This window comes from Cavia porcellus, unplaced genomic scaffold (assembly GCF_034190915.1).
Source record: "Cavia porcellus strain 051 isolate PalLab524CR breed Dunkin Hartley unplaced genomic scaffold, mCavPor4.1 scaffold_29, whole genome shotgun sequence".
Classification (NCBI taxonomy): Eukaryota; Metazoa; Chordata; class Mammalia; order Rodentia; family Caviidae; genus Cavia; species Cavia porcellus.
In genome coordinates this window covers 2,744,913-2,763,085 of record NW_026947512.1, presented here as the reverse complement: position 1 = coordinate 2,763,085, position 18,173 = coordinate 2,744,913, and the positions used below count along the sequence as shown (strand labels likewise).

The 18,173-nt window shown below is 40.9% G+C and overlaps 1 protein-coding gene across 9 annotated transcripts in view; it reads left to right on the top strand.

Annotated features, from left to right (window-relative positions):
* Window positions 1-18,173, top strand: part of Rgl1 (ral guanine nucleotide dissociation stimulator like 1) — a 255,408-nt gene that overhangs the window by 214,192 nt on the left and 23,043 nt on the right. For all 9 annotated transcript variants that reach the window (XM_063239711.1, XM_063239709.1, XM_063239708.1 and 6 more), the window contains 5 exons: window positions 859-983; window positions 3,280-3,495; window positions 6,942-7,045; window positions 10,484-10,568; window positions 15,611-15,700. In XM_063239711.1, the coding sequence (XP_063095781.1) occupies window positions 859-983; window positions 3,280-3,495; window positions 6,942-7,045; window positions 10,484-10,568; window positions 15,611-15,700 (620 nt within the window). The remainder of the gene's footprint in view (window positions 1-858; window positions 984-3,279; window positions 3,496-6,941; window positions 7,046-10,483; window positions 10,569-15,610; window positions 15,701-18,173) is intronic.

The window sequence follows — 18,173 nt, the reverse complement described above, 5'->3', positions numbered from 1 at the left end:
GTGAGGAGCTCAGGGGGCATGAGGTTGGGGAATGACCCGGGAATTGGGGAAAGGTTGCAGGGCACAGAGGCTGGGGAGGACAGTCTGCCTTCATCCAATTCTTTGCGAGTTGAGGGTGGAGGGCCTGTTCCAGGTGCTGCACTCTCTGGTTTTTTATTCGAAGTGCTAGGAAGTAATTTCTCTCACTTTTGGGGGGCTTTGCGCTATGTAATTTGCTTATAGATGCTCTTATCCATAATAAGGTTCAGGTGAATCGAGTTTAAATCTATTCTACTTCATGTATACTTAGCCTCAAGTGAAAAGTAAAAGCAAGTCTGAATATTTTTGAGAAGGTTAAATATTTCTGAGGGCTTCATCAGCATTTCTGAGACTCCATGACCCATCCCACCTGCTCAACACACCCAGCGTCTGGTTCTGGGTGATCCAAAGCTAAGATTTGGTGGTCGGCATGCAGGAATTAGCAGGATCAGTGCTGGAGTTTGAGGGTGCCTAGCGTGAGCGCTCCTCCTGAATGCTGGCCCAGCTCTGTTTCTCCAGACTTTACTAACCTGGCTGAGAAATGGTTTATGGAGTGACCACAGCGCGAGGCCTAGGAAATTAATAAATTGAGAACGAGCAGAGGTTGGGCCTCCATTTCACTCAGATGGACTCTTTGTGTTTGCTCCCATCTTGGGCTTTTTCAGATGTGCTTCTGCTTACAACGTGGGCAGTGACAGCACGAGTGGCCCGGAAAGGGCAGTGGATTTCCTGCAGCATAAACCCTCTTGTTCTGACCTGAAAGGAATCCAATTTGACTCTGTAAGCAGAGCTGTATCTGGTAGACCCAGTTACTGATTTCTCTGCTCTGTTTGTGAACAGATGGGCTTCCCAGCACCATCTCCTTCAGCCTGGAAGAGGAAGAAGAAACGGAGGGTGGAGGGCCAGCAGAATTCACCTGCTTCTCGGAAGATCTTGTGGCAGAGCAGCTGACTTACATGGATGCAGTAAGTTTTATTTTTCACTAGTACCCACATGCGTTACATAATGATTGCCTTCCATGGGGGAAATTGGTCATGGGTATAACACATCTCAATTCTTTTTTAAAATTTCCTTTTCCTTCCCTTTCCCGTTTGATCCCCTTCCCATTTGGAAAAGATATTTGTCGTTACTTCTTATTATCTATCGTTTATTTTGCTCTTTATTTACATTTGAGCTCGTGCATCTGATTTATTTCATTTAATATTATGGTTTCAGGATGTGTGCATCTGCCTACAGATGCCTCCTGTTTATCTTTCTTTTTGGCAGAGTAGGACTCCATCATGTAGAAGCACCACGTTTTCTTTACACATTCTTCTGCTGATGGACATCTAAGTTGCTTTCAGGATTTAGCCATTATGATTTGTGCTGCTGTAAACATTGGTATGCATGTGTCACTGCAGTGTGATGTCTGTAACTCTTTCGGGAAGAGTTGCAGAGGGATACCTGGCCCAATTGGAATATCTGGTTTTAGTTATTTGAGGAATCTTTTGTCCATAGTTTTTGTTGTTGTTGTTGTTTCATTTTTTGTTTGTTTTGAGACAGAGTTTCCCTGTATAGTCCAAACTAGTCCTGAACTCACTCTGTAGCCCCAGCTGTCCTGGAACTTGTGATCTTCCTGCCTGAACCTCTCGAGTGCTGGGGTTACAGGAGTGTGCCCACATGCCTGGAAGCAGCTCCTCTTGGGCTTTTTCAGATATGCTTCTGCTTACGACGTGGGCAATGACAGCACGAGTGGCCCGGAAAGGGCAGTGGCGTAAAGTGATTAAAGTCTTTTCAAATCTTTGAGAGAGGCTGTGTCTGTAAATGCAGTGCTAAAATGTCACTCGAATCAATCCTCTGAATAATTCAGGCCTAAGCTCTTCTTGCAACTCTGGGTAAAGGTGCATTTTGCTTGGCGCTCAAGTCACAGAGGGAAATAAGAATTCTAATCCTAGTGAAACAAAATCTACCCTGTACCATGGGTATTTCTCTCTCTTTAGAGTCATAAATATTTCAAGAGCTGAACTGTTTATTTGGAGAATTGTAAAAGGGGTCAAAGTATAAGTTCAGATAAAATAAATTCATTGAATCCACATGTGACCATGCCTGGCTGCTCATTTCCATGTGTGCTTCCTATACTTTTGAAGTTTGAATATTGTTGTTAGCAGTACACATTTGATTATGTCAGTCACATTTCCTAGCTCAGTATTACCTGGTAAATATTGTTAAAGGGGAGTATTCGGCGGAATGATCACTTACTTTTCTTTTCTTTCTGTGGTACTGAAGATTAAATCTGAGATTCCCAAGCTGTATGTCCAATCCTCTTTAAAATTCTTATTGTTGTGAGACAGGGTCTCCTTAGGTTGCTTAGGCTGGCCTCGAACTTGCAATCCTCTTGCCCTTGCCTTTGCGGTATTGAATTACAGGCATGGGTCACTGTGCATGGCTGCATTAACTTACTTTTGAAAAACAGTATTGAAGATAGCAAAAAGTTTCCAACTAATAAACATGCAAATAAGTATCAGAAGCAAACCAATAGTGTATATAAGTTAGTTCAAGTGTTTTTCCTTCTTATAGCCCATATTAAATTGTTGTAGAAATGAAAATCTAATTTGGGGAACTTACTTTTTGGTTTTTGCTTGCACAGTTGATAGTTCATATAAGGAAAAAACAGAAAATTATAATTCTAAAGGAAGGTCCTGGGAATTAGGTTTCAAATCCGCCTTTGTTTTTTTTAAACTGTGAATTGTTGAGTGCCTTTTCTTTTCACATGCTTCTTTCATTCTTTATTTTAAGGAATGTTAAACACTGACACAGATGGGTACAGCACGTGCTATACTTTCTTGAGTCAGTTTTCACCTGGTCAGTGACATCCGTTTGCTCCCTAGACAGTTCAAGATCACAAGTACACAGGCCATCCCCGGGGTATGATTTAGAGGTTAAAATAACCTCAAGCACTTTTTTGATCAGGAGTATAGATCTTATTTGATTTTCCTTGCAAGACAGGTAGGTCAAAATGTTTTGGGTCATTTAAATTTTCTTTTGGTCATTGTGTTCTATTTGCTTAGTTGAGTAGAGTTAAAAAGATCCTGTAGGCTCTTCTGACCCACGGATGTATTAATTATTTACCATTGTCTGTTGAAATGAACACCACATGGCAAATTAAGTGGAAAAAGATTATTTCTCTATTTACAAAATGCTGATTTGTAGATGACCAGCTGCTGTGCTTTGCCATATGAAATGTGTGTGTTGTCATTCACACCAGTTCCTCTTTTGTTCCAGCAACTGTTTAAGAAGGTAGTGCCTCACCACTGCTTGGGCTGCATTTGGTCTCAAAGAGATAAGAAGGAAAACAAACATTTGGCTCCTACAATCCGTGCTACCATCTCGCAGTTCAACACCCTCACCAAATGTGTTGTCAGTACCATCCTGGGCAACAAAGAACTCAAGACCCAGCAGAGAGCCAAAATCATTGAGAAGTGGATTAACATTGCTCATGTAATTGTCTATTTAGAAATATTTTTTATGTTGAGTAGATATTGGAGACCATGTCATCACTCTGTTTAAATGGTTTAGCTGTTTGATTGAAAGACAGTCAGGAGACTATCTATGCAAGCCTGTTGGGTTCTGTTGTTTTCTAAAGTAAGAAAACAAGTTGTCTTCTTACTTTGGAAGCTTATATATTTTTCCTCTTTAAAAAAAAAAACATAAAACACAAAACTGGTCTCTTGTTCACTTCTTTCCACTCGTGGTCCTGAGCACTGCTGCTTCTCCAGGGAGAGACATTCCATCTGTTTTTTCCTTTCTCTTCACCGCTGACTGAATGTCTGCCCCATGTTTGGTAAATATAAATCTCTGATCTGTGTGTCCGGTAAGCTGATCTTCATTTCAGAGTGATCCCTTGTACACCTCAGTATACCTGAGCATTGCATATTCTGTAGGTTGCTTAATGGTCCCTCCTCACAATCCTAAATATCTTTTCTAATGGATTGAGATACCTCACAGATCTCACACTAATTTGGGACCCAGCTGCAGACCTCAAATCAGAAAGGAGTAGTGTATTCCTCGACCTGGGTTGCATTCTGCTGAGTGTCAGAGTCTAATGTTTTGGATTAACTCATACATGCCAAGTAACCCTTATTTGTCAGCATCATGTGTCATGACTGAGAAAATAACAGTATTCAGTTAATTGATCATATATTTTTTGCATAAACTAATATACATAAAATACAAGAGTGTACACATAACTATATGGAACACAACCAACTTGGAACCACTGGGGCCAACACTTAATGGAATTATCCCAGGCTGGCCAGTAAAGGAGTTGGTTATATTAAGTGCTACACAAGTGGAGAAGAAAGAAATCATTTCTGATTAGGGTGATCAAGAAAGGATGAGGTGATGTTTGAGGTTGTTTCTGAATAATAGGATTTTTGGGACTTATTTCTTGAAAAATAATTGTTATGTAAATATCCTGTTAGTTCATGTGCAGCCATCAACCAAAACACATTTTGCTTTATATCCTTTAGATATATTTTTCATTAAGCCTGTCTACCGGCTACAATGCCTAAGTTTTTCACATTCTCTTCTGTTGTTTTTTATTATTAAAGAGCAAAAACATAATTATGTGCCAAAGAATTTGCCTTGTTTTGAATTTTTAGGTGGCATATTATTACAGACTTTTTTATATATAAAAAAGTCTAAAAGAAAGAATATTAATTACATAAACAACTTATGCTTTTCCTGTTCTACATTGGGCTTATTTCCCAACAAGTAACTGCAAAGAAATTCAAGTGGAATGTGATAGTAGAATGAAATTTCTGTTTCTTTTTCAAGTAATAAGAGAACATTTTTTGCTACAAATGCCACAGCATTTACAGTGCCCTGTGTGTCTTGAAAACATACGGCTTAGATATCCCCAGTCCATTCAACTACATCTATGACATAGTGTGGCTCAAACAATGACATGATCCAAGTTAAATATAAATTGTACTTTTAGATAATAATGAGAAATGTACAAATTGGATCATTGGAAGTATATTCCAATTCTCAAAGTATATGCAACAAAGCCATGAATCCTACCCGCTGGTGATAATAATTTTCTAACATTAAGTATGTTATGTCTTGAAATTGTGCAGGGTAACTTAATAAAATAATGAAACTCTTAAGTGTCCCTGCCAAGATTTATTTTACTGTTCTTGCATTTGTCACGGTCAGTTTCTATTGAAAAGATGTTTGAAAAATGATAATAATTTTACATGAAGAAAATATTTCTGACCTAAAATGGGTATATTTTTTTGGACTGGTCATACTGCTGCATTTTCCTTTTGCATCACATCTTCTGGAAGCTACCTCCTTTTCTAGAAATGGGACCAGATGTCTTTTGTACTCCTTTAAACCCTTAATTTAAACCTCTTTCTGAATAATATGTTCCATATGTTTATTACGATTTACATGATATATCTGTGCTGGAGTCCCTTTACTTATTGCAAGTTTCCTGATCTTTAGAATGTATCTTTAGGTTCTGAACCTTTGGTGAGCTCTGTGTCTCTGTCTGTGTCTCTGTCTCTCTCCCCTCGTCCCTCTCTTTTCCTCTCCCCTTTCCTCCCTCTTTCCCTCCCCTCTTTTTTTCCTCTCGCCCTCTCTCTGTTTCTCTTTCTCCCTCCACCTCCTCTTCCTCTCCCTGTATCCCTCTCTTCCTCTCTCCTCTCCCTCCTTTTCTTCTTTCCTTCTAAATGGGAAGAACCTCAGGGCATTTTAAAAAAATGGACATGGCTTTTATAAAACACATTGGCGTTTACTCTAAAGAAAACATTTGAGGGATTGTTTGGCATAGTTTTTAGTAGCCAGATTTTAGCATGCTAAATTAGAGAATGCTGTTTCTCCTTCATAGTCCAGATGAGCATTACTTCATGAAATGATCCTTGAAGTGATTTGCATTTATGCCCAGCTACTCTGGGACATCGTGCCCCAGATGTTCTGCACTAAGCCAAGTGTGTACTCACACGATGTGCTTCATAGTAAACTGTGGGTGTGTTGCACTGCAACATGTCTGTGGGGGAAGCACCTCCTTTGACACAGGCAAGATCTGCTTGCTCACGTCACCCGTGCCAACCAAGAGTAGGACCCTTTCTCTCCCTGCCTATTGTTTTCCTTGCCATTCATGTGGCAGAACTTTAACTCCAGGGTCACTGACTGCTGATGCTGTAGCTTTGACTTCTAATGGTAGCTTAACTGTAAGCACAGAGCCTCTCTCCTTACCCGAAATGTTTCCTGTTCTCTTTCTATTTTGTTCTTAAACACTGCCAAGATGAATCTTACTTTAAAAGCCCAAGTTATTTTGGAAGCATTGAAGTACTAAGGTGTTTCCGAATGTTTATGAGTGCGGTACAAGCCAATTTGAAACCAAATGAACGTGTATAAAAATATTCCCCCTTGGCTGAAAGCATAAAAGCCAAAGTTCAACTTGTGGTGAACTTTTATTGCCAAGTTATATACACCTCTCAGGACAAGCAAGGGTTGGTCATGAGATGTTTGATACCATCTGAACTTGAAGTGGCCGCTGCCCAATTCCGTTGTGGGTCTAAGGATACAGTGATCTTTCATGTGCATTTTTAGGGCATGTGTGTGCTTTCTCCAGTCTCGCTCTTTAGCTTTACCTTCATTCATGTTTTTACTGGGAAAGCTGGAAACTATAAAACTGTAACAACAGCGCAAAAATATCTTACAGGGAGAAAAATAAACACACAGTGCCAAAATCTATAAAGTGTTTGGGTGACTGGGGTGGGAGGAAGGGGCCACTTTTTGATGTCCAGTATTTATTCAGCTGCCTATTTAGTGGTAGGAATTCATAGCAGCTGTGATACCTCTAAAACAGGAAACGACCAACTCACTGTAATATTGATATTTAAATGCCTTTTATGTCCTAATCACTCCCCACACAGGAATGTAGAATCTTGAAGAACTTTTCCTCCTTGAGGGCCATCGTTTCAGCACTGCAGTCTAATTCCATCTATCGCCTGAAAAAAACATGGGCTGCCGTCCCAAAGTAAGTTTGCAAGTGTCTGCTTTACTTTGTCCTGGATGATTCATTGCTACATCAGTGCTATGGGTCCTTACCTTCAAAGCTCACTTGATAGGATGAGAAGAGCATTTTCAAAGTCCTTTCAGTGTTCCAGGAGGTGTGCATCTTATACATACGAGTTTTGACCATGGCTACTGTGGATGTCAAACCCATTCTTAAAGTGCCAAACCGGGATTATTGGTGTTTTGGGATGATTTGAGGGATGCATTTATCACCTACGTGTGGAGGGGTAAGCCTGTGGGACGCAGTGATAACAGTTTGCCTGTGACTTCTTGGCTATTTTTCAGCCTGGTTCTAAAGCCTGAGGTTATTCTAGGCAACTGATAAGGAATTGTTCACTTGCCAGTTCTGGGCTATTTTTCTTTATGTTTCTTGGTGCAGCCTTTAGAACTATTGACAATTTAATGATTTCACTATTGCTATCTTCTACTTCTAGAACTTTGTAGACCAGAGACCTTTGTTCACGGGAAGGGAAGGCGGGAACAGGCTGAGTACCATGCAAAACAGATTCAGAGGTTGGGTTTTGTGTCATGGATACCTCCTAGTCTTCCTAGGTTTGAATTGTCAGATTCTGAGGCTGTATCAAGGGACAGTGGGTAAACTGTGCAGTATAGGCAGTGTCTGTCAAAAGGAAAGCCAACTTGCTTCCCAGCTGGGGTTGCTGGATGGAAATAGTTTGTCCTTAGAATTCCTTCAGAAATGATTAAGCCCTGAGGGACAGACACGCCTCATATTTGCAAGAGATCCATATTGGCAAACCTGAATTTTGTAAATATATGTTGGAAAATGAGTATTAGAGTATTCCAGCTTGTTGATGTATTCAAGAGCTAGTCTGTTTGAGAGAAGTTACATTATTACCAAATAATCATTTAAAAATAATTCTTTTAAAATAATTTAAATTTTAAATAATACATTCTTTTATTTATTAAAAGAATTTAAATAAATTCTTTTAAATAATTTAAAAAGAAAAGGAGTGGTTGATTTATTTTTTATTTTTTTGTACCAGGGGTTGAACTCACAACCTCATGCTTGTCAGGCAGGTGCTTATGCCACTGATCTAAACCCCCAGCCTTAGGGTGGGTGGATCTTAATGCTTCATGTTACAGAAATCAGAGTCACTTGGATTCCAAAGCTCACACTAGGTTTATGATACCATTATCTATGAGAAAAAATGTGACATACAGGCTTTTCAAACTCCAATGCAATTTTCTTCTTCTTCTTCTTCTTCTTCTTCTTCTTCTTCTTCTTCTTCTTCTTCTTCTTCTTCTTCTTCTTCTTCTCCTCCTCCTCCTCCTCCTCCTCCTCCTCCTCCTCCTCCTCCTCCTCCTCCTCTTCCTCCTCCTTCTCCTCCTTCTCCTCCTTCTCCTCCTCCTCCTCCTTCTTCTTCTTTCTTCTTTCTTCTTTTGGTAGCAGGGATCGAACTACTCTCGACCTCACGCTTGCCAGGCAGGTGCTTACACCACTGAACCCTGGCCCTATCACTTTTTTCTTGAATTCTTTCTCCTCTACATTACTTTCAACAATAAAGGTGACTCTGTGAAAGAAACTAGTTGGTGGTTTTCCTCTACGCGTTTATCTTATGAAAGATACGGATTGTATAACATCATGGGGTGATGCCCCTGGTGAAATGCAGTGCGACGGTCAGAAGCACCAGTGCTCTTATTCTTTGTGCGTCACATCACTGCTCCTTCCCATTCCTCTCCGCTCCCCACCAACAGTGGTATCAGAAACATGGAGATCATCAAGTGGTATAATTTCCACCTTCTTTGGCTGCAGTGACAAGTAATCTTCTCTTCCGTTGGTGGTTGGCTATTAGTCAGTTGATGTCTTCTTTGGGTAATCCCTAGCCAGCCTAAGATTTCTTTTCTTTTACAGCAAGTAAAGATAATAATAGAGAGATAATAGAGATAATAAAGATTATAATAGATCTTTTGCACATGGAAAGAGGACCAAGAGAAAGAGGGAGGGAAGGAGAAGGAGCTGTAAAATACTTAAATTGCATTATGTACCTATACCAGTTCCCCATTGATAAATATAATCTTTATGTACTGCAAACTAATGCAAACCTTAATAATAGTGAGCTTATATTTTAGACTCTGTGGTTGCCATATGAGAAGAATCACTCTTCCAACTGACTTTTTTAATTGGTTTCAAAAACTTCTGTTCAGCATGTCTGGTTTGATGCCTAACTGGTTGGTTGGTTGGTTTATATTTTAGCAAGGATGCTACTGTGTCCCAGTTCCTTAAAGAAGAGTCCTATCAGCTTTTTTCATTGCTAAACTCTAGCCGCAGGGTCAAGATATCTTATTTGGTTTTTATTTTCGTTTTACTCTTTTATATTTCAGCTTTTAGTAGACAGAGACCAGTAGAGCATAAATATTGTACACTGTTCACAGTGCACTTGGTGTGGAGAGGCAGGTTTTTTTTTAAATGTTTTTCCCTCTGTGTATGTGTGTGTGTGTGTGTGTGTGTGTGTGTGTGTGTGTGTGATGATGGGGATCAAACCCAGGGCCTTATGCCTGGGACACAAGAACTCTGCCACTCTACCACATCCCCAGCCCCAAGGCTGTGTTCCCTAATGATCCTTTGACTTCAGCATAATCCGCTCGGTAGCCATGGATGGATGAGTAGAGACCAGCAAGAGGCTTTTGGAGACACAGTGATTCAGGGCTTTGGTTAGGGGCAGGAGCATTAGGTGCTTTATATTTGTCCTTCTGCTTACCTACCCAGTAGTCCTCCAATGGGGTGATGGTGTTTCTGTTATGCAGATAAGAAAATTGAAGCTCAGGAAAGTTAAGCAACTTGTCCAAGGTCACTGAAAAAGTAACAGAGCTGGGCTTCCACCCTCACTCCTACCTTCCCCCTCATCCTCACTTGCAAATCCCATTCTGATTCCACCATTCTCCTCTGACTCATGGTGAGAAACTGGCCTGTGATCCCCAAAATGTAGATTCTATCTTGAGACGCTTAGAAGTTTTTGGTGAAAACTTGGGCAAACCCTTGGCTTTGGCAGCTTTCTGTGTAGAATTAAACGCCTGACCAAGAGTGCTTCTCAGGTTCCATTTGGCTCTGTATAGATTGCTAAGATAAGATAAAAAAGAAAGAAAAAAACAAACAAACAAAAAGAAAAACAGACAAAAACTCACTTAGAGGAACATGTTCCCATTGAAAAACTTGATGTCACAGTTAAATGATTTTTTTTTATGATTAGAACTTGCATTGTTAGAAAATGTATCTCTCTTTAAATAGGTAGCCATGTTCACCTTTAAAAAAAACATTAAAAAAAAGCCAATCCTAACATCAAAACATTTTTCTATTACTGTCGGAACTGAAAACAGCTAGTTTGCAGATGTCTGGATTTTACTGTCTCCTTGTTAATATTTACTTAATTCCTCTCCGTAGGGACCGAATGCTAATGTTCGAAGAACTTTCAGATATCTTCTCAGACCATAATAACCATCTGACCAGCCGGGAACTACTGATGAAGGTGAGGCCCAGAAGAGGGGCACTGTTGGTAGCTTTGGACTCTGTGAAGGGAGGAATAACTCAGGGCGTCTTAAGATTCTTCTGCTCTACAAGAAACCAGAATTTTTTTCTTTGATGCATAATGTAGGAAAGATGGAGCTGAGAACATTCAAAGTCCTTCTGAATTCTCTCCTTTGAACCTCTAGCTTCTGTGTTACATGGCCGTGTGGTGAACTTGAGTTCATATGTGTGCTCTCTTAGCATGCTACTTCACAGATACAAGATCTGGCAGTCAGGGGGGTGAGAGGCCCTGACATAATCTTTCTCAGCAAAATACAGAAGAAAAGGCCAGGCCTGCAATTCCACATCCTTTATTTAGACCAGATTGCACAATCTTGTATTCAGCAACATTTATGGGACACCAAATGACTGGTGATTTCTGTCCTGTATGCTAAGAAAAGGTATACAGATTGGCTCACTTTTTCAAAAACCGGTTGAATTTCTAGTATTTGTAAAGCATTGAACTTGCCTCTAGAAATAAGAAGATGACTAACAAAGATCCTACTTTCAAGCGTTCATCTGTAGCTGATGGATAGATACTAAACAATAAGTAGTATAAAAACCCTATGCAACAAATGACAGCCTGTGAACAGTCACCAGAAGGGAGCTGACACAGAACAGATGCTATCATCATAACCTTTCCATAAAGTGCATTTTATCATCCTTTTTTTCCCAATAACCCAGACTCAGAAGGAAATATTATATACCTGGTAGAGGGGAGAGCTAAAATGTAAATCTAGTTTGGTGAGGCTTTAAAACACCTATGGTTTTGTTACTTAGATATTAAACTATTTCTTTTGACACTTTGGGAGTAAAGGGGATGGTAGACCAGGTCCAACTGCATAAAGAAGCAAAACGGGTAAATTAATTTTGCATATATTGGTTGAGCACTCATTATGTGCTAGGTATTGAAAATGCAACTATATTGCTCTACAAGTCTCTGATATTAAGGGGATTACAGTCTTATGGGAAGGTAGGAAAGTAGGCAATTATAAAATAATATGACATGTCCTAGCAGAGGGAGAAACCCTGAACTGGTAATTTGAAGATTTGATCCTTGTCTCTAGTTCTATTTCTGTAGTTTGGATGAAATAATAGTAATGGGTCAGTTAACCTCATAGAATGGGTCTGAAGGTTGATTTCAGTAAAATATGTGAAAGTACTGTGCAAATGTAAGTGATTCTTAGTATTTGGTAAGCTATATACATGTAAAAGCAAAGTGTGCATAACAAATGAAAATGAGTAAACTATAAGCTGTGCATTTGAGCTTAGGGACATTTGGAGTAGGAATGAAAGTCAAGGGGAGGTAGGGTTACTAAGCAAAGGTATCCATTTGATAACTTGTCAAACTCTAGTGTCTAAAACTCATGGGTTAGTCCTGTAAAGGTGTCTGTTACAGTTTTCATGGCTGGAACATATTCTCCTGAGTTCTGCCCATCCTTTGTACCTTTGCGTGTTCTCCTGTTTTTCTGGAATCCTTTCTTAACACTCTCAGGTCTGCCTAAATGTCCTCCACTGTGGCCTAGGAGAAGCCCATCATTCCTTGGTCCTTGTCACGTGCTCTGTCGGAATTGCCTATGCACTTCACCTGTCTCCCTGCAGGCCTATAAATTTCTTGCAGCAGGGACTGAATATATCTTCTGTCATTTTTGTATGTCCGGTACCTACTCTGGTGCCTGGCATGTAGTGTGTGTTCAGAAACCGTTGTTTGACTGTGTGAATTGAGAGTCTAGCACTCACTCACATGATTTTAACAGTGCAGCTACTGTCCGTCTGTCTTGGAGTAAAATGATATGAGGGGCACAATTTATGCTGATGTTTGGCATTAGATTCGGGCAGCTGAGTAACTGCGCATTTAAAGATTGCTGAGATCATGTTATTCCCTGCTTCACATCCCTGTGGATTTGCAGACTTTATATGGAAACCCATCTGGCAGAAAGGAGACGGCTTAGTGGTCTTCCTATTTGTAATAGAAAGCTAGACTAACTGGAGCCACACGCTCAAATCCCAGGAGTCCTGAGTCATCCTTCCAAGGTAGATAAATTGAATACTGTGCAGCTCAATGCCTGGTGGCAGTCTTTTGGCTGAAACCTTAGAAACAAAGCTATATCTAGATATTAAAGATCCCATAAACCTTTTTTAAATGTAGGAATTTACCACAGTACTCTAAGTGAAATTTCTTAAAAGTGACTTAAATCCCAAAGAAATGAAAAACTTGGCTATGAATTCTTGTGGTCTGTGCATTATCATTAATGATAGTGGAATGCTTCGGGCAGTCCATGTGTGCATGCAAGTCCCTTTCCTGTCATCTTTGTTGATCACCCTTCATGTAAAGTATACAATTCTGAGTGTAAATTGAGAGCACAGTTGTGAAAAATTGAAATCAAAGGACAGGTTCTCAAAGGAACCACTGAAAGAAACCACTGGTCTCTGTTTCTAATACATTGCTCTGAGACTTATACTGGTTTATAGTTAGGTAACCTCAGCTTTAAGGGATCTGTTTTCTACTTCTGTGTAAACATGCTGCGTCACTAATATGCTGCTTCTATAATATGACGGCCCAGGCATTGTAATAATTATCAAAAATCTGTGATTTTCCTTTTTAACTGTTGGAAAAATACTTTTATTTCTTTTTGAAGATTATCTAAAATCTTTTATGTCCTTTTGATTTCTGAAACTTACCTAATTCTGAGCAGGTAAATCTTAGAGTTCACAGACTTCAAAACAATAAGGAAGAAAACTGTCATCAAATTTCCTTGGCTCTTGTGACTCTTGGTGAGAATTCTCCCTGGCTGAATTGATACGAAGAACTAGTAGAACACTTCTGTAGTGGCGATGTGTGTTTAGTGATGCTCTCGTTTGCAACGTCAAAGTTGGAGCAGGAGACCATTAGAACTGTGAAGAACTATCCAGTAAAACTTGCCAGTACCTTGTGAGCTATAATTTAAGCAGTATTTATTGAAATGGATCCAGTGCCTTGTAGACAAGGCCCTTCTATACCTATTAGCAGAGATCTTTCTGAAGCCCAGGAAAAAACATGAGTAAGGGCAGAAGATGTAGATAGAGAAAAGTGAGTCTCAGATGAGAACTTTGCACTATAGAGAAAGAAGCGGACAATCTACAGAGGACAGGAAAGGAGTGGGAGGCCAGTGGAGAAAGAGGGAGAGATAGGGAATTCGTCCAAACAGAGGTGATTGGATAGTTATTTCCAGTGACTTGAGTGTACTGAAAAGCAAGATGAGTTGGATAGAAAGCGGAGTCACTAAGAGAAGCTGAGTATGAGCAGCAAAAGAGGCAAAAGGAACGCGCTGTGAAAAATTTCAAGAAGGTTCAGGGGTGGGTGTTGTAAAACCGTACAGTGTAGTGGGTTTGGGGCAAGGGTGGGGACAAGTGAATCCACTGGATATGGCAAAGAAGTGAATTTTCAGTGGACACCTCATTTGAAAGAACTGACGCTAGAAGAGGAGGAGAAGGAGGAGGAGAAGAGGAGAGAACTGACATTAGTCAGTCTTTTTAGTGTACAGGCACAGAATCTCTTTCTCACCATGAAGTCATGAATCAACAAGTCTTTCAGCTCCTACCTCAGATCTTTCTCCTGCTAACAAGGAGGTGGTCCTTGGGGCTGTTTAAAATCTCTTCCACCATGTTGTTCTGGGGTTCTTAGGAGCTTTCTAAATTCTCAGAAATCCTCACTAAGAACTCTGGGTATGTGAAATAATTTCCATATGCTATTCCTTTACCGATGATTGAGAGCTTGGAAAAAAAGACTGGATGGACCTGCATCCTAGAAAGAGAGGACCTTCATAGTCATGTCAGACAGAATTGATCATTCACTCCAAGTAAATTCTTAGGAACAGGGAGGTCTTATAAGCTCCTAGCATAGGAAGTGGCACACTGTAGGGTGCTGCCATGCATCTCCAGGAGAAGCTAAGAGAGAGCATGTGTTGGTGGCTGTCTTTGCTGTCCTTTGTAAGAAGGAGAACTGAGATGAAGAGTCCTGGGGCAGGAAAGTTCTGTACCTGGGACATTGGTTAAGGTGGGTGATAATTAGGGTATATTTATGTTTTGTCACCATCAGCAAGGCCATGTCACTGAGAAGGAATTTTCTTGCATTATATGGTACTGAAAAGTCACATGCTAAGGCAATATAATAAACCCAGGGATCCCTGACTATGGAAAAACTAATATAGAGGTTACACGCGACTGAATTGTGAAATGTGCCTCCCATTCATACAGTTCCTGGAAAATGAGAACTTAACAAGACCTTGAAACCACAAAACCAAAACACGTTGTGTGCAGTCAGCAAACTCATGATTAATGATTATGTAGAAGAGTTTGTTTTTACAGTAGCCAGGAGGGAAGAAAGGGTAGCCATTTGTCCTCAGGTAACAGGAGGAAGGATAGATGTGTAATAATTTCAAATCAGGGAGGCAATTTAGGAGGATCGACAGGAGAGAAGGGAAGAAATGTGTAAAGGTCTGGTTTTCATGAAGTGATCACGTACCATGACACTGGACTTCCTCAGAAAACTTCTGGTCCAAAAGTTTCATTTGCCTAAGAAATACCACAGAATTAGTCTTTTTCTTTCACAGATTGCTAGCACACTCATTTCAGACCAGGACCAAGCGTCACAAACTGTTCAGAGGAAGAGATGTTCATTTCCAGGACATATGATCGCTGAGTGGAACTTGGAATGTGTTAAAATGTCTCCTCTTTGGGGAATTGCCTGCCTTGCAGTGACAATTGATTTTATAACCTGATCAGTCACCTTCCTTAAAGAGGAAAGGAAAGAGCTGGGGTAATCCAAGACACTTTGGGGCCTATATACACTCTGCTTGCAACCGGATTGCTAATAGAGTAACTGAGAGCCTGCTGGAGACCTCTTCATTTGCATTTAGAGACTTGGGCAGAGGTTGTAGTTGTATGTTAGAAAGGAGAGGCCCTTTCCCCCTTCCCAGAGTGCCATCCACCGTCACTTTCCTCTGGGTGTGCTCTGATCCTTAGGAAGGAACCTCCAAGTTTGCAAACCTGGACAGCAGTGTGAAGGAAAACCAGAAGCGAACCCAGAGGCGGCTGCAGCTCCAGAAGGATATGGTACGTCCAGCCCACAGTCCTCCCTGAGAGCTGTGCGAGACTGGCCCTGTGTCTGTCGTGCCCAGGCGGCGGGTCTGGTGGCATCAGCGTCTGCAGTCTGCACGGCCCCCGGCTTTTGAAAGGGCTCTCCCATGTTTTACTCCATCTTTAGCAGTGCTGGGAGGTCTTTCGGAATGATACTCGCTGCATTTAACCCAGTAGCAAGTGGACACCGAGAGTTTCAAATGATGTATTTAGGAGTTTTTTGGAATAGGTTTTATTTATTTTTGATAAAAAAGGAAAATGGACAGCAGATCCATCTCTGTCCCGCTCACTGGCTCCTGTCCTCCCTGCAGTACTAAGATGCTTTGACCATTTGGCCCAGAAGCCCCCCGGACTTCCAGTCTTCCCATGCTTCTGGCATTTGGTGATCAAGGAAAACGGGCTGCCAGCAGGATTTGGTCCTTGAATTCCGAGAGCATTTCATTTGTTCCCACACCCTCCTTACTCATACCCGGGATAACCAAATCCCTCTAGCTTTTCAGCACTCAAGGATTATCATTCCTCCTTTCTGAAGGCTGAAAGATAGTTATTGTTGATTGTTATCTTTCTTTCTTTCATTCCTTCCTTCCTTCCTTCTTTCTCTTGGTATTTTGAGACAGAATCTCATTACGTAATTCAGGCTGTCTTTGAATTCACTATGTAGTCCAAACTTATGGTGATTCTCCTGCCTCAGCCTCCTTGCACTAGCAAGATTACAGGCATGTGCCACCATGTCCAGCTCTTTAGCTGTATTTTAAACTCCTAATTTAGTATACATGGGAAGAAACCAGAAAGAAGAGATTAGAAACTGGCAAACAAAGTACTCATCCCTACCTGGAGAGAGGTTTTCTCTCTTGGAAAGCTGGATATAAATCAGAAATATTTTTGATGCTAAGACTCTTCTGAAACATGAAACCTATAAAACTCACAGTGTTTCAAACTTGTTTGAATATTCAAAGATGAGTTATAAATAGTTGTTTCCAATGGAGGGAAAGATTATTATAGTTCAGGGTGAGACTGTGTACACAGGCTAGGAGGGACGAGCTGCAAGGGACAGTGAGTTCCTGAAGGACAAAACCCTCCCTGGTGGGACCTGCCTTAGGGAGCTGCCAGCCTCACGCCTAGCAGCCTGGCTGAGAGTCTGTGTTCCTGGCAGGATTTCTGTGTGAACCTTAATACGTGCAGAAGAAGGAGTCTGTGGAAGCTGCTTTTCACTTTCTTTGCAAAACAGTTAGTACCTTGGTGGCCCTGTGGAGAACAGGGGTGACTTTAGAGGTGACTGGTGACATGAACCTAGAATATAGCTGCAGCTGTATAGTGGAGTACTTCCACATTCATTTCCAACGGGCAGTGAACAAAAAACCTGTTTATTTTGAAATAACTAGATTTATAGAAAAGTTGCGAAGTTGGTAACATAATTTTTTTTTTTGGTTCTGGGGATCAAACTCATGACCTTACACTTGTCAGGCAGGAGCTTATGCCACTGAGCTAAATCCCCAGTCCTAACGTAGAATATTGTAAACCCCCAAATTTCTGTATACCTCTTGCCAGTTTCCTCTGTTGTTAATATCTTCTATAACCATGGCACATCTATCAGTATCAGAAACCAACACTAGCATCATAGTATGAACTGGAAGGGTTCCCGATAATATCTTCTCTCTGTCCCAAGACCTAGTCCAGAATACCCATAGCGGGGGCTGGGGATTTAGCTCAGCGGCATAAGTGCCTGCCTTGCAAGCAGGCAGTCGTGAGTTTGATCCCCGGTACCGATAAAAAGGAAAAAGACAAAACAAAACAAAACAAAACAAAACAAAAACAGAATACCCATAGTGTTTGGTTGCTATGTCTTCCCAGTCTCTTCTGGCTCATGGCAGATTTTCAGTCTTTCCTTGGTTTTTATGAGCTTGGGATTACTTTTGTTATTCTAGTGATGAGACTGAGGTTGTAGGTTTTTGAAAACTATGCCATGGAGGTGAAGAACCCTTTTTGTCTTATCTAGGAGGCTGTGATATTAGCTTCTATTGTCTGTTGACGGAACTGCTAATGCTGTTGACTTTCATCACTTCACCAAAGTAGAGTTTGTCAGGCTTCCCTTTCCTTTTTTAGCAGTGCTGGGGATTGAACCTAAGACCTCATGCATGCTAGGCAAGTGCTATACCACTGAGCAACATCTCCAGTCCTCAGGTTCTCTGTTTTCTGTTCCTTGGAAGTGAGTCACTAAGCTGGCCCAAAGGATCATCTTAATAAAAACAACCCACACTCTTGTGGTGTGCAGTTCTCCATTGTGCAGTGGTGAGGCTGTTGCTGTCTGGAGGTGTTGCAGACCTCCAGAAGTGTTCACACACTCTGGGGGAGAACAAATGACCCACTGACCCGAGCCCAAGCAAAGTATAAACCCCCTGTGAACACTTCTGAACATATGTGTATGATCTACTAGGCTTTTGACTTGGCT